The sequence below is a fragment of the Bison bison genome, unplaced genomic scaffold, assembly GCF_000754665.1.
Source record: "Bison bison bison isolate TAMUID 2011002044 unplaced genomic scaffold, Bison_UMD1.0 scf7180017864260, whole genome shotgun sequence".
Classification (NCBI taxonomy): Eukaryota; Metazoa; Chordata; class Mammalia; order Artiodactyla; family Bovidae; genus Bison; species Bison bison.
Genome location: NW_011494832.1, coordinates 1,011,250 through 1,024,368, shown reverse-complemented (window position 1 = coordinate 1,024,368; position 13,119 = coordinate 1,011,250). Strand labels below are relative to the sequence as shown.

The 13,119-nt window shown below is 40.3% G+C and overlaps 1 protein-coding gene across 2 annotated transcripts in view; it reads right to left on the bottom strand.

The window, feature by feature from the left end:
- PTPN12 (protein tyrosine phosphatase, non-receptor type 12) overlaps positions 1 to 13,112 on the bottom strand; it is a 94,639-nt gene extending 81,527 nt beyond the window's left edge. Inside the window, exon 1 of one of the 2 annotated variants that reach the window (XM_010848092.1) lies at positions 13,100 to 13,112. In XM_010848092.1, coding sequence (XP_010846394.1) covers positions 13,100 to 13,102 — 3 coding nt within the window. In that variant the 5' untranslated portion in view covers positions 13,103 to 13,112. The other variant, XM_010848094.1, reaches the window with a different exon arrangement.
- Between the last annotated feature and the right edge of the window lie 7 nt (positions 13,113 to 13,119).

Here is a 13,119-nt window from a genome sequence, read left to right as displayed (position 1 = left end):
GGCCCTGTGAACTGTAGCCCACCAGGCTCCTCCGTCCATGGGATTCTCCAGGTAAGAATACTGGAGTGGGTTGCCATTTCCTTCTCCAATGCATGAAAGTAAAAAGTGAAAGTGAAGTCACTCAGTCATGTCCAACTCTTAGCGACCCCATGGACTGCAGCCTACCAAGCTCCTCCATCCATGGATTTTCCAGGCAAGAGTACTGGAATGGGGTGCCATTGCCTTCTCCAGTGAGATATATATATACACATATATTCCCCCTGCCCAACTTAAACTGGTTTCTTGGAGAAGGAAATGGCAATCCACTCCAGTATTCTTGCCTGGAGAATCCTATGGACAGAGGAGTCTGCAGGCTACAATCCATGGGGTCGCAAATGGTCAGACACGACTAAAGCGACTTAGCACGCAAACTGGTTTGCAAGTAGGCTACAACCAAAAATCTATACCAACAAAGAATTTTTCTATAATTTGAAGGATATTTATGCCCCACTTTTTTCCTTTTATTAACTTTTCCCCTAAATAATAATAAGACAACCGTTGGTCTCAGCAACATCATGCTACAGAAAAAACATCTGCCATGATCTTGGGACAAACTTAGCTCTGGCAACTTCTAACTGTAAAACCTGTAACAAGCTCCTTAGTTTCTAAATACCGTTCATGTTTCCTTTAACATCAAAGGGTCTATGACTTATAACTCCAGTGTACAATGAGGGGAGAAGGTGTCCAAAAAAAGCCACTTTCCACATTTTCACAGAATGGGAGTTGACTTTTTTCCATTCTCACTATAGTTGTGGTCCCAAATGTATTGTCTCAAAATATCAGTCATCACCTGCCACTGCTGCTGCTAAGTCGCTTCAGTCGTGTCAGACTATGCGAACCCATAGACGGCAGCCCACCAGGCTCCCCCGTCCCTGGGATTCTCCAGGCAAGAACACTGGAGTGGGCTGCCATTTCCTTCTCCAATGCATGAAAGTGAAAAGTGAAAGTGAAGTTTCTCAGTCATGTCCGATTCTTAGCGACCCCATGGACTGCAGCCCACCAGGCTGTCCATGGGATTTTCCAGGCAAGAGTACTAGAGTGGGGCGCCATTGCCTTCTCCCAGTCATCACCTAGAAAACTCAAATATACTGAGGAATCTAAACTAAACAGAGGCTTACCACTATAAATAACTTGCTGAGGTTCTATAGATTCTTTTTTACTGTAATTTTTTTACAGGGCATTTTTAACAGAAGCTAATGAAAACCACTTATCTGGCCAATTAAGAACTTTATAAACTGAGAGTACTACTTTATATATCTGGGATAAGGTAAAATTACCAGAGTAAAAAACACTGGCTTTGTGGAACTCCATTTTAAAAAGATCCTTCATAACAACCAAACCATATATTGTAACGAAGAGTAGTAAACAACTATGCCACAATTATGAGACATCAACACTCCTCACCAAAACATTCAGGAATGCTGAGTGAGGCCAATACTATATGCATCTCATACTCAGCATTTAGGCTGTTCTCCCTTTGGGAATCTCTTCCTGTTTATGTGGTTGTATCAGCTTTGCTCATTTTTTACACTGCCAGCCACCCTGTTCCTCTCATCTACAACCCACAGTTCTTATCTCTGTGTCTTTGCAAACGCTGTTTGTTTTCTCTCTCTGAAATGCCTTTTATCCTAGTCCACCTGACAAACTCTCCCTTCAAGAGCCAAGTCAAATGTGGCCTCTGTGCTAAAACCGTCCATGTTCTCTTCAGGCAGATTTAGGCTCTCCCTCTATGGTTTTAATCTTGAATATACTTCCCTTAGAGTAATAACACATCTTAAACTACTATTGAGTACCTTCTATGTACTACACTAGAAGCTTTATTTTGGTCCTTAGGTAAGTATTATAGCCCCAATTTCCCTACTGCTACTGCTGCTGCTAAGTCACTTCAGTCGTGTCCAACTCTGTGCAACCCCATAGATGGCAGCCCACTAGGCTCCTCTGTCCCTGGGATTCTCCAGGCAAGAATACTGGAGTGGGTTGCCATTTCCTTCTCCAATGCATGAAAGTAAAAAGTGAAAGTGAAGTTGCTCAGTCGTGCCCTTAGCGACCCCATGGACTGCAGCCTACCAGGCTCCTCCGTCCATGGGATTTGCCAGGCAAGAGTACTGGAGTGGGTTGCCATTGCCTTCTCCGAATTTCCCTACATAACCTGCCTATATGCATAACAGGGCCAGGACAGAAATTACTGTATGATTCCAAAGCTGATTATCTTTCTACTAGTCTAGAGTTTCTAAGATTTTTTGGAACCCTTGAGAATCTAAGAACCTTCACCCCTCTCTCAACAGGTTTACACACAAAACATTAAGTATAATTTGAAAGGGTTTACAGACCCCCTGAAGCCCATCCACTGCTCCCAGGACAACTTCTTGCTGCTTCTCACAAGTCTATTCACAGCCAGTAAATTTCTTAAGGGAAACAACTGTCATATTTTCAGTTGCCAGTTCTAAACACAGTGCCTAGGGTGTAGTGAGTAGATGGGAGGAATCATGACAGACCTGCATTTTTGCATTTCTTCAGAGCCTACCAGCAGAACTACTCAAATGTTGTTAAAAAGCTTTTCAAATGTAGATTACAACTAAAAACACTTATTACAGGAACTGTAGGTATTAGCATGCATCCCAAAGCCTCTGAGATTGACATGATCCACATTCCACATTCTCTAGGAAAAGCTTTTAGGGAACAACTACTTATATCTCCCATAAGCCAGTTCACTGACACTCTAATCTTATACAAATGGAAACGATATCTGTGTTATTTCACAGGGAAGGAGGTAACTGTCAAGGTTTGAATGCATGAATCCAAAAAAATTAAATACTACAGGAAATATGAAATGCTGGGAGAGGGGTTCAATTCTTGTTTGGAAGACTAGTGATTTAGAACAAGTGCGTTTATCACCGAACTTGCCTTAACAAGTCTTCAACTCAAATCTAATGAAAGGCTTTTTCTCCACAGTATTAAAATTCAAATTTGCAAAGGAGAGCAAGTGCTTTAAGATAAACTGGACTAATAGATTTATCTCAGAAAGTGAGAGTTAATTACGATTCTCGCTTCTGAGTTCTGGGTGAATGTGGTTAAGTTATTCTAAATTTTTAGTGTCCTGATCTTCAAAGTACTGGACTATAAAATAGAAGGAAAGTTTTCTAAGAAAGTGGAAAAATATGTTCAGCAGTACAAACACAGATAAGCATTTTTCAAGGATGAGAAACAGCTCATTCCAGAGGAAAGAAAGGACACACACTGCAGAGTACACGAGTTTAACACTGGAAAGGTATGAGAGACTCTGTTAAAGGCTCTGGAAGGCCAGGTTAAGGAGCATAAACTTTATCCTATTGGCCTGTGATTCTAAATCAGGACAAAAACTACATAAAGGGGTAGGGAGAAGGAGGAAGGGAAATTTGTAAGAGGGACATATAATTACAATTTGAAGAAAAGCAGAGCTTGGGTTTAATGCTTTGAGTTGCCTTGCTGCTGCTGCTGAGTCGCTTCAGTAGTGTCCAACTCTGTGCAACCCCATAGACGGCAGCCCACCAGGCTCCCCCATCCCTAGGATTCTCCAGGCAAGCCTTAGGCATTTAAAATTCCAATACTTTTAATGATCATCGAAAGGAGCCTTGAGGGTTCCTGTGAAGTCACATTTTTCTGTAATAAAAATAAAACCAACTTATGTTGCCAATACGGTTCTATATAAATATTAAATGAAACAAAAGTAGGCAGCAAACAGTGGGACTCAAACCCACATCTGATTTTTTTTTTTTTTTCACATCTGATTTTAAAACCAGTATGCCTTCCATTATCCTACAGATGCCAGCACTTGAAAGCGGTATTTTAGGAAAGTGAGCATGATATATGGAAGGAATTACTTAAGGCAAGAAACTACAGGCAAGGAGAGAACAACAGCTATTGCTGGAATCACTCCTAAGACACCCACAACTTACAAGATACCGCTACTGTTGAAGAGATGCCAGTGAACTGACATCTGGATTTTCTTAATGAAATCTAAAACCAAAAGTTAAAAATGGACATTTTATTAAAATTAATAGTCTATGATAATATACCCAGAGTATGATTCACAGAGTACAGGATACACAGGTAGTTACTTTAAGTGCTTCCCTCAGTCCTTATGACAACAACCAGTGTCCAGAGGAAAATATGTACCACACTATTTTCCACATTTATGTAGAAGATATTACAATCAATAAATACATACTTATTTAGGGCTTCTCTGGTGGCTCGGAGGTTAAAGCGTCTGCCTGCAATGTGGGAGACCTGGATTCGTTCCCTGGGTTGGGAAGATCCCCTGGAGAAGGAAATGGCAACCCACTCCAGTATTCTTGCCTGGAGAATCCCATGGACAGAGGAGCCTGGTCAGCTACAGTCCACAGGGTCGCAAAGAGTTGGACACGACTGAGCGACTTCACTTACTTATTTAAAAGTTTTACTAAATTCACTCCAGTACTTAATCTTTTATTTTTTTCTTTTTTCTTGGGTACTGAAAATAAAAACATCTGTGCAAGCATGCCTGTAGGCAGATGGAGGAAAAAGCAACTCTCATGCTGGTCTAAGAGACAAGCCTCTTGGACCACTTGAAGAATCCACCTGAAGAATAAATCTGTCTTACAGCATTAAGCTCGCTACAATTTCTGCTCACGCGACAGCCATTAATGCCTAAATGCCAGGCACTACATTAAGCAGTGGGGATACAGAGATAATTAAGTCCCAGTCTCTAGCCTCAGAGGCTTTCAGTACAGGGCAGTCAGAAATGTAAATGTTTATGAATCTAATGAACTGAGTATTATAGAAACTCAGAAGTGTTTAACATATGAACAAAAAACTTTAATCTATTTAAATGTTAATATCTTACTTTCAGTTTCAATCTTTCAAAACCCTTTTCCAAATTAAATGTCAAATATTGACAGAAAAAAAGCTAACAATATTCTAAAAGTAAATATAGTAAAACAACCTTGAGAATTAACACTTCAGGTAAATTTTTAGTGTTCTAGCTCAGTAAGACATGTATGGAAAGTTACTTAAAAGTTCACTTCCAATTGTGAAGTTAGTTAAAAGATAAATACATTTGGCTGGACACTCATCAGAGTAAGAAAATCTTAACTAAACCAGTGGCAATGGAAAAGGACTAAGATTAGCTCAAATGCTAGGACTGCAAAATATTGCTAATCATTCTAGTTTTAAAGACATTTTAGACATACCACACCATGTTTATAAGCTTACTGAGATATACCTGCAAGCCAACCACAAAATAGAACTTTACACCCTCTTAGGTGACAGACAATAACAAGTATTGGTAAGGATGTAAAGAAAGTAATGGGAGTGGAAAACGTGCATTTTCCTGGTAGAACCATAAAATGTACAGCAGCTTTGGATAACAATCTGTCAGTTCCCTCAAAATGTTAAAGGTATTTACAGGTATATATCCAAGATGATCGAAAACAGATATCCTAACAAAAACTTATGTATAGATTCACAGTAGCAGCATTCATAAAATAATACAAAATGTGTTATATTTCATGTATTATTATTAGACAATACAAAATATTCCAAAAAGTGGAAACAACTCAAATGTCTATCAAGAATTGAATGAGTGAACAAAATGTGATATATCCATACAACAGAAAATTATTCAGTCATAAAACAGGATGAAGTCTCTCTGACCACGCAACAGCACAGAGGAATCTTGAAAACATGTTAAGTCAATGGGGTCAGTCACAAAACACCACCTATTATGATTCCATTCATATGAAATGTCTAGATGAGGCAAATCTATGGAGACAGAAGGTAGATTAGTGGTTGCTGAGGTCTGGGAGGAGGAGAGAGGGTGGGAGGAATGACTACTAAGGGGTATGGGGTTTCTTTTTGGGCTACGAAAAATTGACTGTGGTAACAACTACACATTTTTGTGAACATATTAAAAACTATTAAACTGCACAGCTTAAAATGAATGAATTTTATGCTAAATAAATTATATCTCAATAAAGCTGTTATTAATTTTTAAAACACTACAAGCCACAATATTGAACAGTTTAACAAACAATGAAATTTTTAATACTTTCTAGTGTGTGCAGCATAAGCTCTTGCCAGGCTTTCAATCTTTCCTCTCCCATTTTTTAGCAAATCAAATTCAAACCTTAAATTAAAACTTCAGAAGTCTTATTTGACAAGTTCTTGTTATCTGTATTTTTATGTGTGTGCTCATTCGCACCCAACTGTTTTGTTACTCTATGGGCTGTAGCCCACCAGGATCCTCTGTCCATGGGATTTCCCTGGTAAGAATACTGGAGTTGGTGGCCATTTCCTATTTCCGGGAATCCTGCCAACCCAGGGATCGAACCCACGTCTCCTGCACTACTGGCAAGCAGAATCTTTATCACAGAGCCACCATTTGTCTTTTAAAATTATACTGAAATAGCAATCATTTTACCAAAAGATATACATACAGATAAGAAATACATGTATGAAAAATGCTGTCCCTATCTTTTTATTTTTTTTTTTAAGCAGAAGGCAGGAGGGGATCTGTGTCTTCCTCTGGCTTCAGCCATCTACGTTCAGAATGCTAAAGTAAATGGAAGGAATTTATACTACTTCAACTATTTCCTCTTCAGCCTATGACAATCTGGCTTTTTCCCATACCCCAATTCCAAACAGCTTTTTCTAGTCACCAAATCACTCCTACTTAGCAAACTCCTACTTTCTTAAGCTCACCTTACCGGTCCTCCAAGAATTATCTGACTTTGGTAATGTCTTCCCTGAAACTCTTCCAGGCCTTTCTGACATCCTCTAGGTTCCTTTCCATCCTCTTTGACCACACCTACCCAGGAGCAATCACCAATATTTTCATTTAGAGGCTGCTCTTTAAATGTTGTTGCTTTTCAACCTTAGGTTGGCCACACCATACACTTGTCTGAATGTGTTCATGACTCTCATGCTTTCAAATACCTCTTACATGCTTTAATTCTGTCCCAGTAGCTCTCTTGAGCTCTACATTTCTACAAGATGTCTCACAGGCACCTCAGTTGTAACATGTCCAAAACTAAACTCATTCTCTTTAATTCTGAAGTTTCCTCCAACCATCGTCTCCCTGGTCTCCTCTGCTTTTGTCCTTCCTTCCTCCTTACCTTACCAAATGGAACGTTCCAACTTGGGTGACAGTATACCAAGCTAGAAACTCTAGAGTCATACTACAATATTCCTCTCTCCTTCACTATTCACATGTAGTGAGTCATGAAGACTTCTTTCTTAATCCTTATCAGATCCTTTGTATATTCTCTGTCCCACTGTCTTAAGTTTGGCTCAGGCCATCATATCTCACTTCCTATTGTTCAACAACTTCAAAAATGCTCTCCTTCATCTGGTCATCCATTCATCCATCAGAATCAACTTTCTGCAACACAAATCTGTCAGATGACTGCTTACTTTCCCTGTAACGCTGAGACTTATAGTGTATAAACTGCTCAAAATTACTATTACTGATCTATAGAATAAAATATCGGAGAAGGCGATGGCACCCCACTCCAGTGTTCTTGCCTGGAGAATCCCAGGGATGGGTGAGCCTGGTGGGCTGCTGTCTGTGGGGTCACACAGAGTCAGACACAACTGAAGTGACTTAGCAGCAGAATAAAATACAGCACAGATTCAAGAACCTTCACAACCTGATCCCTAACTGGCTTTCTCAGCATCCCATTAACCTTTACCATGCTAATACCATTGTTTCACTGGTTCTCAAAATATGGTCCAGAGATGGCCCACACCTAGACCATTTTAAAGAATTCACGAGGTTAAAACTCTTTTCTAAGTTATGCTTCCTCACCTGCAAATATACAAATGCACAGACTTTAGTACAATATTTTTATCATATTCATTCTCTTTAGGAATGTACACTGGGTTTTTCTAGAGGATACATGACACTTGATACTGTGAAATATGACACTGCATCAGTATGAATGCAACAGATATGAGAATCCAGATCTCTTCTATTAAGCTGCTGCTGCTGCTGCTAAGTCGCTTTAGTCGTGTCCAACTCTGTGTGACCCCAGAGACGGCAGCCCACCAGGCTCCCCTGTCCCTGGGATTCTCCAGGCAAGAACACTGGAGTGGGTTGCCATTTCCTTCTCCAATGCATGAAAGTGAAAAGTGAAAGTGAAGTCACTCAGTCGTGTCCGACTCCTAGCAACTCCATGGACTGCAGCCTTCCAGGCTCCTCCGTCCATGGGATTTGCCAGGCAAGAGTATTAGAGTGGGTTGCCATTGCTAGATGGTAAAAAAAATTTGCAAAAGTATAAAAATAATGCTTCTTTCCACCAGTAGTTTCTTTGAAAAATCACTTGTTATAAAATACAGTATATGTATGGAATGGTTTTATCACCATTATTTTAAAGTAAATTATTTTTTAAAGTATTTTTTAATTTCTAATACAGTACAAACAAACAAACCTCTTTGGAGTCCTCAGTAATTTTGAGAATGTAAAAGACTCCTGAGATCAAAATGTGTGAGAACTGCTACATTAGTTATAGCAGATTATCTACCACTCTCTAAACATGCTCAGCTCTAAAACCCCCTATCCTTCTGCGTGGAAATGCACCCTCTGCTACCTGCCAAGTTCCAGCTAGGTCCAAAGAGACCTCGGATGCATTCTGGAGGATAGAAAGATAAGGTTGTGAAGTCAAGCAAGATACTTTACTTCTCAGAGAGCGTTTCCTTATCTCTAAAATTTAGGTTATAGCCACCTCATAAACGGCAGATATGTTAAATAAGACAGTGTAAAATGTATGGCACAGTGTTTAACAAATAGAAGGGATAAAAAATGTTAATCTTTTTTCTACTTAATTTATAACATCACAAACACTACTGTAGTAAGATAAAAACAGCGTAACAATTATTTAATCATAACAAAGCAAGCAAATTGGTTGCTTTGCGCAGTTATGTCAAAATTACTATTTGTAGAGCAGATGGTTTTATATAATAAACTCCTTGAATGCATAACTACTAAGGTACTTCTGCAGTTACCTGTGATTGATAAATTTAGATTAATTTAAAATATCAGTTAGTTTAAATGGCATTTTAACACAGGAATGCTTGCTATAATGCCTGTTTAGCCTTAAAAAAAAATCCATAAATCTTCTCCTTCATGTTTCACAAAAGTACTGTAATTCACACCTCTGCTGCATCCTGTTTTTGAAATACTCCACTGACTCTACTTACTAAGGTATTGTTTTTATCGTAACGAGAATGGGTTTTTAAACTGAAACTGCCATATTTATATGCAGCTTTACTGTCATCTTTTACAATTTTTAAATATACAAATGTCTAGTGTGTATCACATAAACTTTAGCCTAATTAGAATAAATTTACTTCTTGTTTCAATACTTTAATTATACATGACAAAGCTTTAAACAGCAAAAGAAAATTACTGGAACACCAAAGCCCAGACATCTCTTTTTCCTTCTACCTTCTATCTCATCTTTTTTTCCTTCTACCTCTAGTTATATGAGTCAGCCATTTGAGAATATTGAAGACAGCACGATCGTTTGTTAGATGAAGATCCTAAATATCAGTCCCATACTTCAGTCTTGTGAAGTAGGTAGCCTTTATCTTCTTTTGAAGTTGAAAGAACTCGGTCAATTCATTTTCTTGCAAGTGGCCAAGGTCAGAAAACTAACCAGTGGCAGAGATGTAGTAAAACCTACACATGTCAAACATAAATGGGCATCACCCTATGTACACATTTACTTCTCATGATCACTATCTGCAATTTCATAAAGATGACACGCTGAGATAGTTGTGATCAAGTTCTGGATCTGACACAGATTATCAGTTTAGCTATCAACTTGAAATCATTTTGGTGCTGTCGTTTACACCATCTCAATACCTTAGTATTCTCCTCTTTCACAGATGGGGCACACAAAAGGCCAATGCCAGGAATAGACAACTCACAGAATGATGACAGGCAGAAAAGTCTCTACCCTTACTAGTCATCGCGATATTAAAATTAAAACAACATACTATTCTTCAACCTCGAATTATCAAAGATCCAAGATTATTATATGAACACTCATACACTACTGTTAGTTGTAAAAAGTGATACAACTTCAAAAAGTTATGCATTTACATATATCAGACATTTACATCCTTTTATCTAGTACTTCCAACACCACTGGAAGATATCTTATACAATAATTCAAAATAAAGAAATTTTATGCTTAAGTGTTCTCCACAGAATTATGACACATAATAGCAGAAAATCAGCAGCCTAAACTTTCAACTATAAGAAAATGGTTAAGCTATGACAGTGGCTAGGTGAAATATTATATAGCCACCTAAAATTATTTTTACAAAGGAAAAACACCTAAATATGAAGTTGAAAAAACCCTAAGAATATTAAATGGTACATGTAGTATGGTCACAGAGAAGCATTAAAGACATTAACAACGACAGCCTTTGGGTGATGGGACTATAGGAAGACCGAACAGAATAATGGAAAAACCACAGTATGAATGCCTATTCCACGTTCCTAAAGGTAAGGCATTCTTAATTACTGTTCTATAATTTCCAAATTTGAAACAATGAACATTATCACTTCATAACTGAATAGGGTTATAATAGCTAGATTATCCCTAAGGCTCAGTTCTCAAATGCTAAAAATGCATTTTTAACCCATGTGAGAATTTAAGAATAACAGAAGAGTTTATTATTAGAAGAATCTATTAGCCAATATATTTTCTTTTAGTGGCAGAAGGGACAAAGTTTTCCTCCAGCTTTCTAGTCAAGAGAAAAAGAGGCATACCTGGCAGACTTAATTATACCTATTACTTATCAAGTCACAGAATAAAAAAAGCAAGCACTGTAAAAGAACAGCTTTAGTCATCAAATCTTAAATGCAGAATCACCTAGCTATCCCTAGGTATTAGGAAGAAAAAGAAAACTCATTTAGTCCTGGAGAAATGAAATCTCCAATAGGAACCCCTGACTCATCCCCAAAGCATGAACCCGAAGGCTACTTCCCCTGTACAGGAGTTCAGAGACTGGGCACTTGTCCTGATGGCCTGCATCAGCAAACAATGCCCTTTCCTGACAGGATATGCCCATAGAGAACAAGAGGACCAACATGCCAAGTGGACAGGGGTCACACACCTCTCCTTCCACAACCAAAGTAAGACTGTATAAGACTAGTTTTAAACATTTTAAATCTAAGTAAATATTTTCTTTTACGTCTGCTAGAGAGTAATAAAATGGGGACTCTGTCCAATTACTGTGATATCATTTCAAAGATACCTAACACATTCAAAATTCCCAATAGGAAGAAGGAAATATCTTCTTTAACTTTTTCAGATAAAAGGGTAATGGGGTGGGGGTGGGGGAATACATGGGCTAAGTATCAAGAGGAAATGTTTAAAATAAACTATAAATGATTTAATCAACATTTTTTACACTTTCAAAAGATACTAAGAAAACCAAACTCCTCTCTTCTATTACTGGTTTAGGGAGGCGGGAATCACAAAGCTCAACTATACTGTTATGACACTGAGTAAAGTCAAGGGTTAAGAATTTTAACGCTAAAGTTTTACTAGACCGAAGTCTCTTTAAAATGTGAAAAGTATTTCTTATTTCAGTGCGAAAAGCCATTTCACCTGCACTTTGTAAACAATTAAACTGTACTTTGAAACAAAAACTAGCCAATGTTTGCGACTCATTTTTATACACATTAACTGTGTATCCTTTTCACAATCCAGAATTTCAGAGTTAGGTGACTACTCTTGGAGGTGAATCTTGCCCAGAAGCAAAATTTTCCCTAGCTTATTTCCCATTTCCAAACCCCGCCAAGACTAAGGAACAACCACTTCCCAAAGTCCCACTTCCTTTTCCATTCCCCAGACCTCCAGGGTTTCCAACGCCCCAGTCTTGCGCAATATCCGTAGGAGCAGCGCCGCAACCACCGCCTCCTAAGCCGAGAAACAACCCTAAAGGGAACATTGTCCAGCAGAAAAATAAAGGAGGGGGGGTGGCAATGGAGGAAGTCGACTTCTGGTCCCACGCCTTCGGATCTGACCCCCTTGTAGTGATGGCTCGAGAGCAATTCCACGACCAAGACTTTTAACCTCCTCTCCAGCCCGCCAGTACAAGCAAAGGGCGGAAGGGGGAGGGGGGATGTCGGAAGGGGGGTGGGGAGACTACGAAGGTTATCTCCCAGTTCAGGGCTTCAGCCCGTACAGTCGCCTCCGCCCCACCAGGACTATTGTTCCCAAGTTCCCCACCCCCACCCCGGATAGGAAGTGATAGTCACATCCCCTCCGCCTTCGGCAGTATCCCCTAGGGAGTCTGAAGTAGGCTTCCTTCGGGATAACCACGCACCCTCCACCCCCGCGCCCTGCCTCTACACACACTTTTCCCTCAACCTCAAATCACGTTGACCCCTACACCATCTAAAACCTGGGTCTCAAGAGACAAGAGACAGGACGGCAGTAAATGGAAATCGAACATTCCACGAGATTTTCTATGGACTATCCTTTCTCTTGCATTGGAGATAATACTGCGAACCCAGATTAAAGAGCAAAAAGTCCTACCGTGCCCTCTTTTGAGACCAGCTTGAGCAAAGGGACCCCACGAGTTAAATGCATCCGTAATAGCCCCGTTCCTCAGTCGGCGCTATCCGCTCTCCTTCCTGCCTCGACCCTCCCAGGAGGAGCAGACTGGATGGGGAGATGAGAAGAGCCCACCGGCCTGCACCTCATTCGCCTCCCGCTCCCAGCCCGAGAAACAATAGGTGGTCGCGGGCGGCGGCGCTAAGTGCGGGCTTGGCCAGCGGCCTCTCTCTTTGCGTCCCGGACGCGGGCGGAAAGGGGCCGCGATCGCAGGACGAGAGGAAAGGAGGACGAGGGGCGATCTCACCTCCCAGCCTCCGAGTCCACCCCGGCCCTTGGGGTTGGCGCGCGCCCCCTCCGCCCCTCTCCTTACAGCCACACACAAAGCGCTGGCGGCCGGGCCGGGCGGGCGAAGCGGCAGTGGGCTTGGATGCCGGTGAGAGGAGGCAACAGCGAGGGGAGGGACTCACCATGAAGTCCCGGGCGAAGA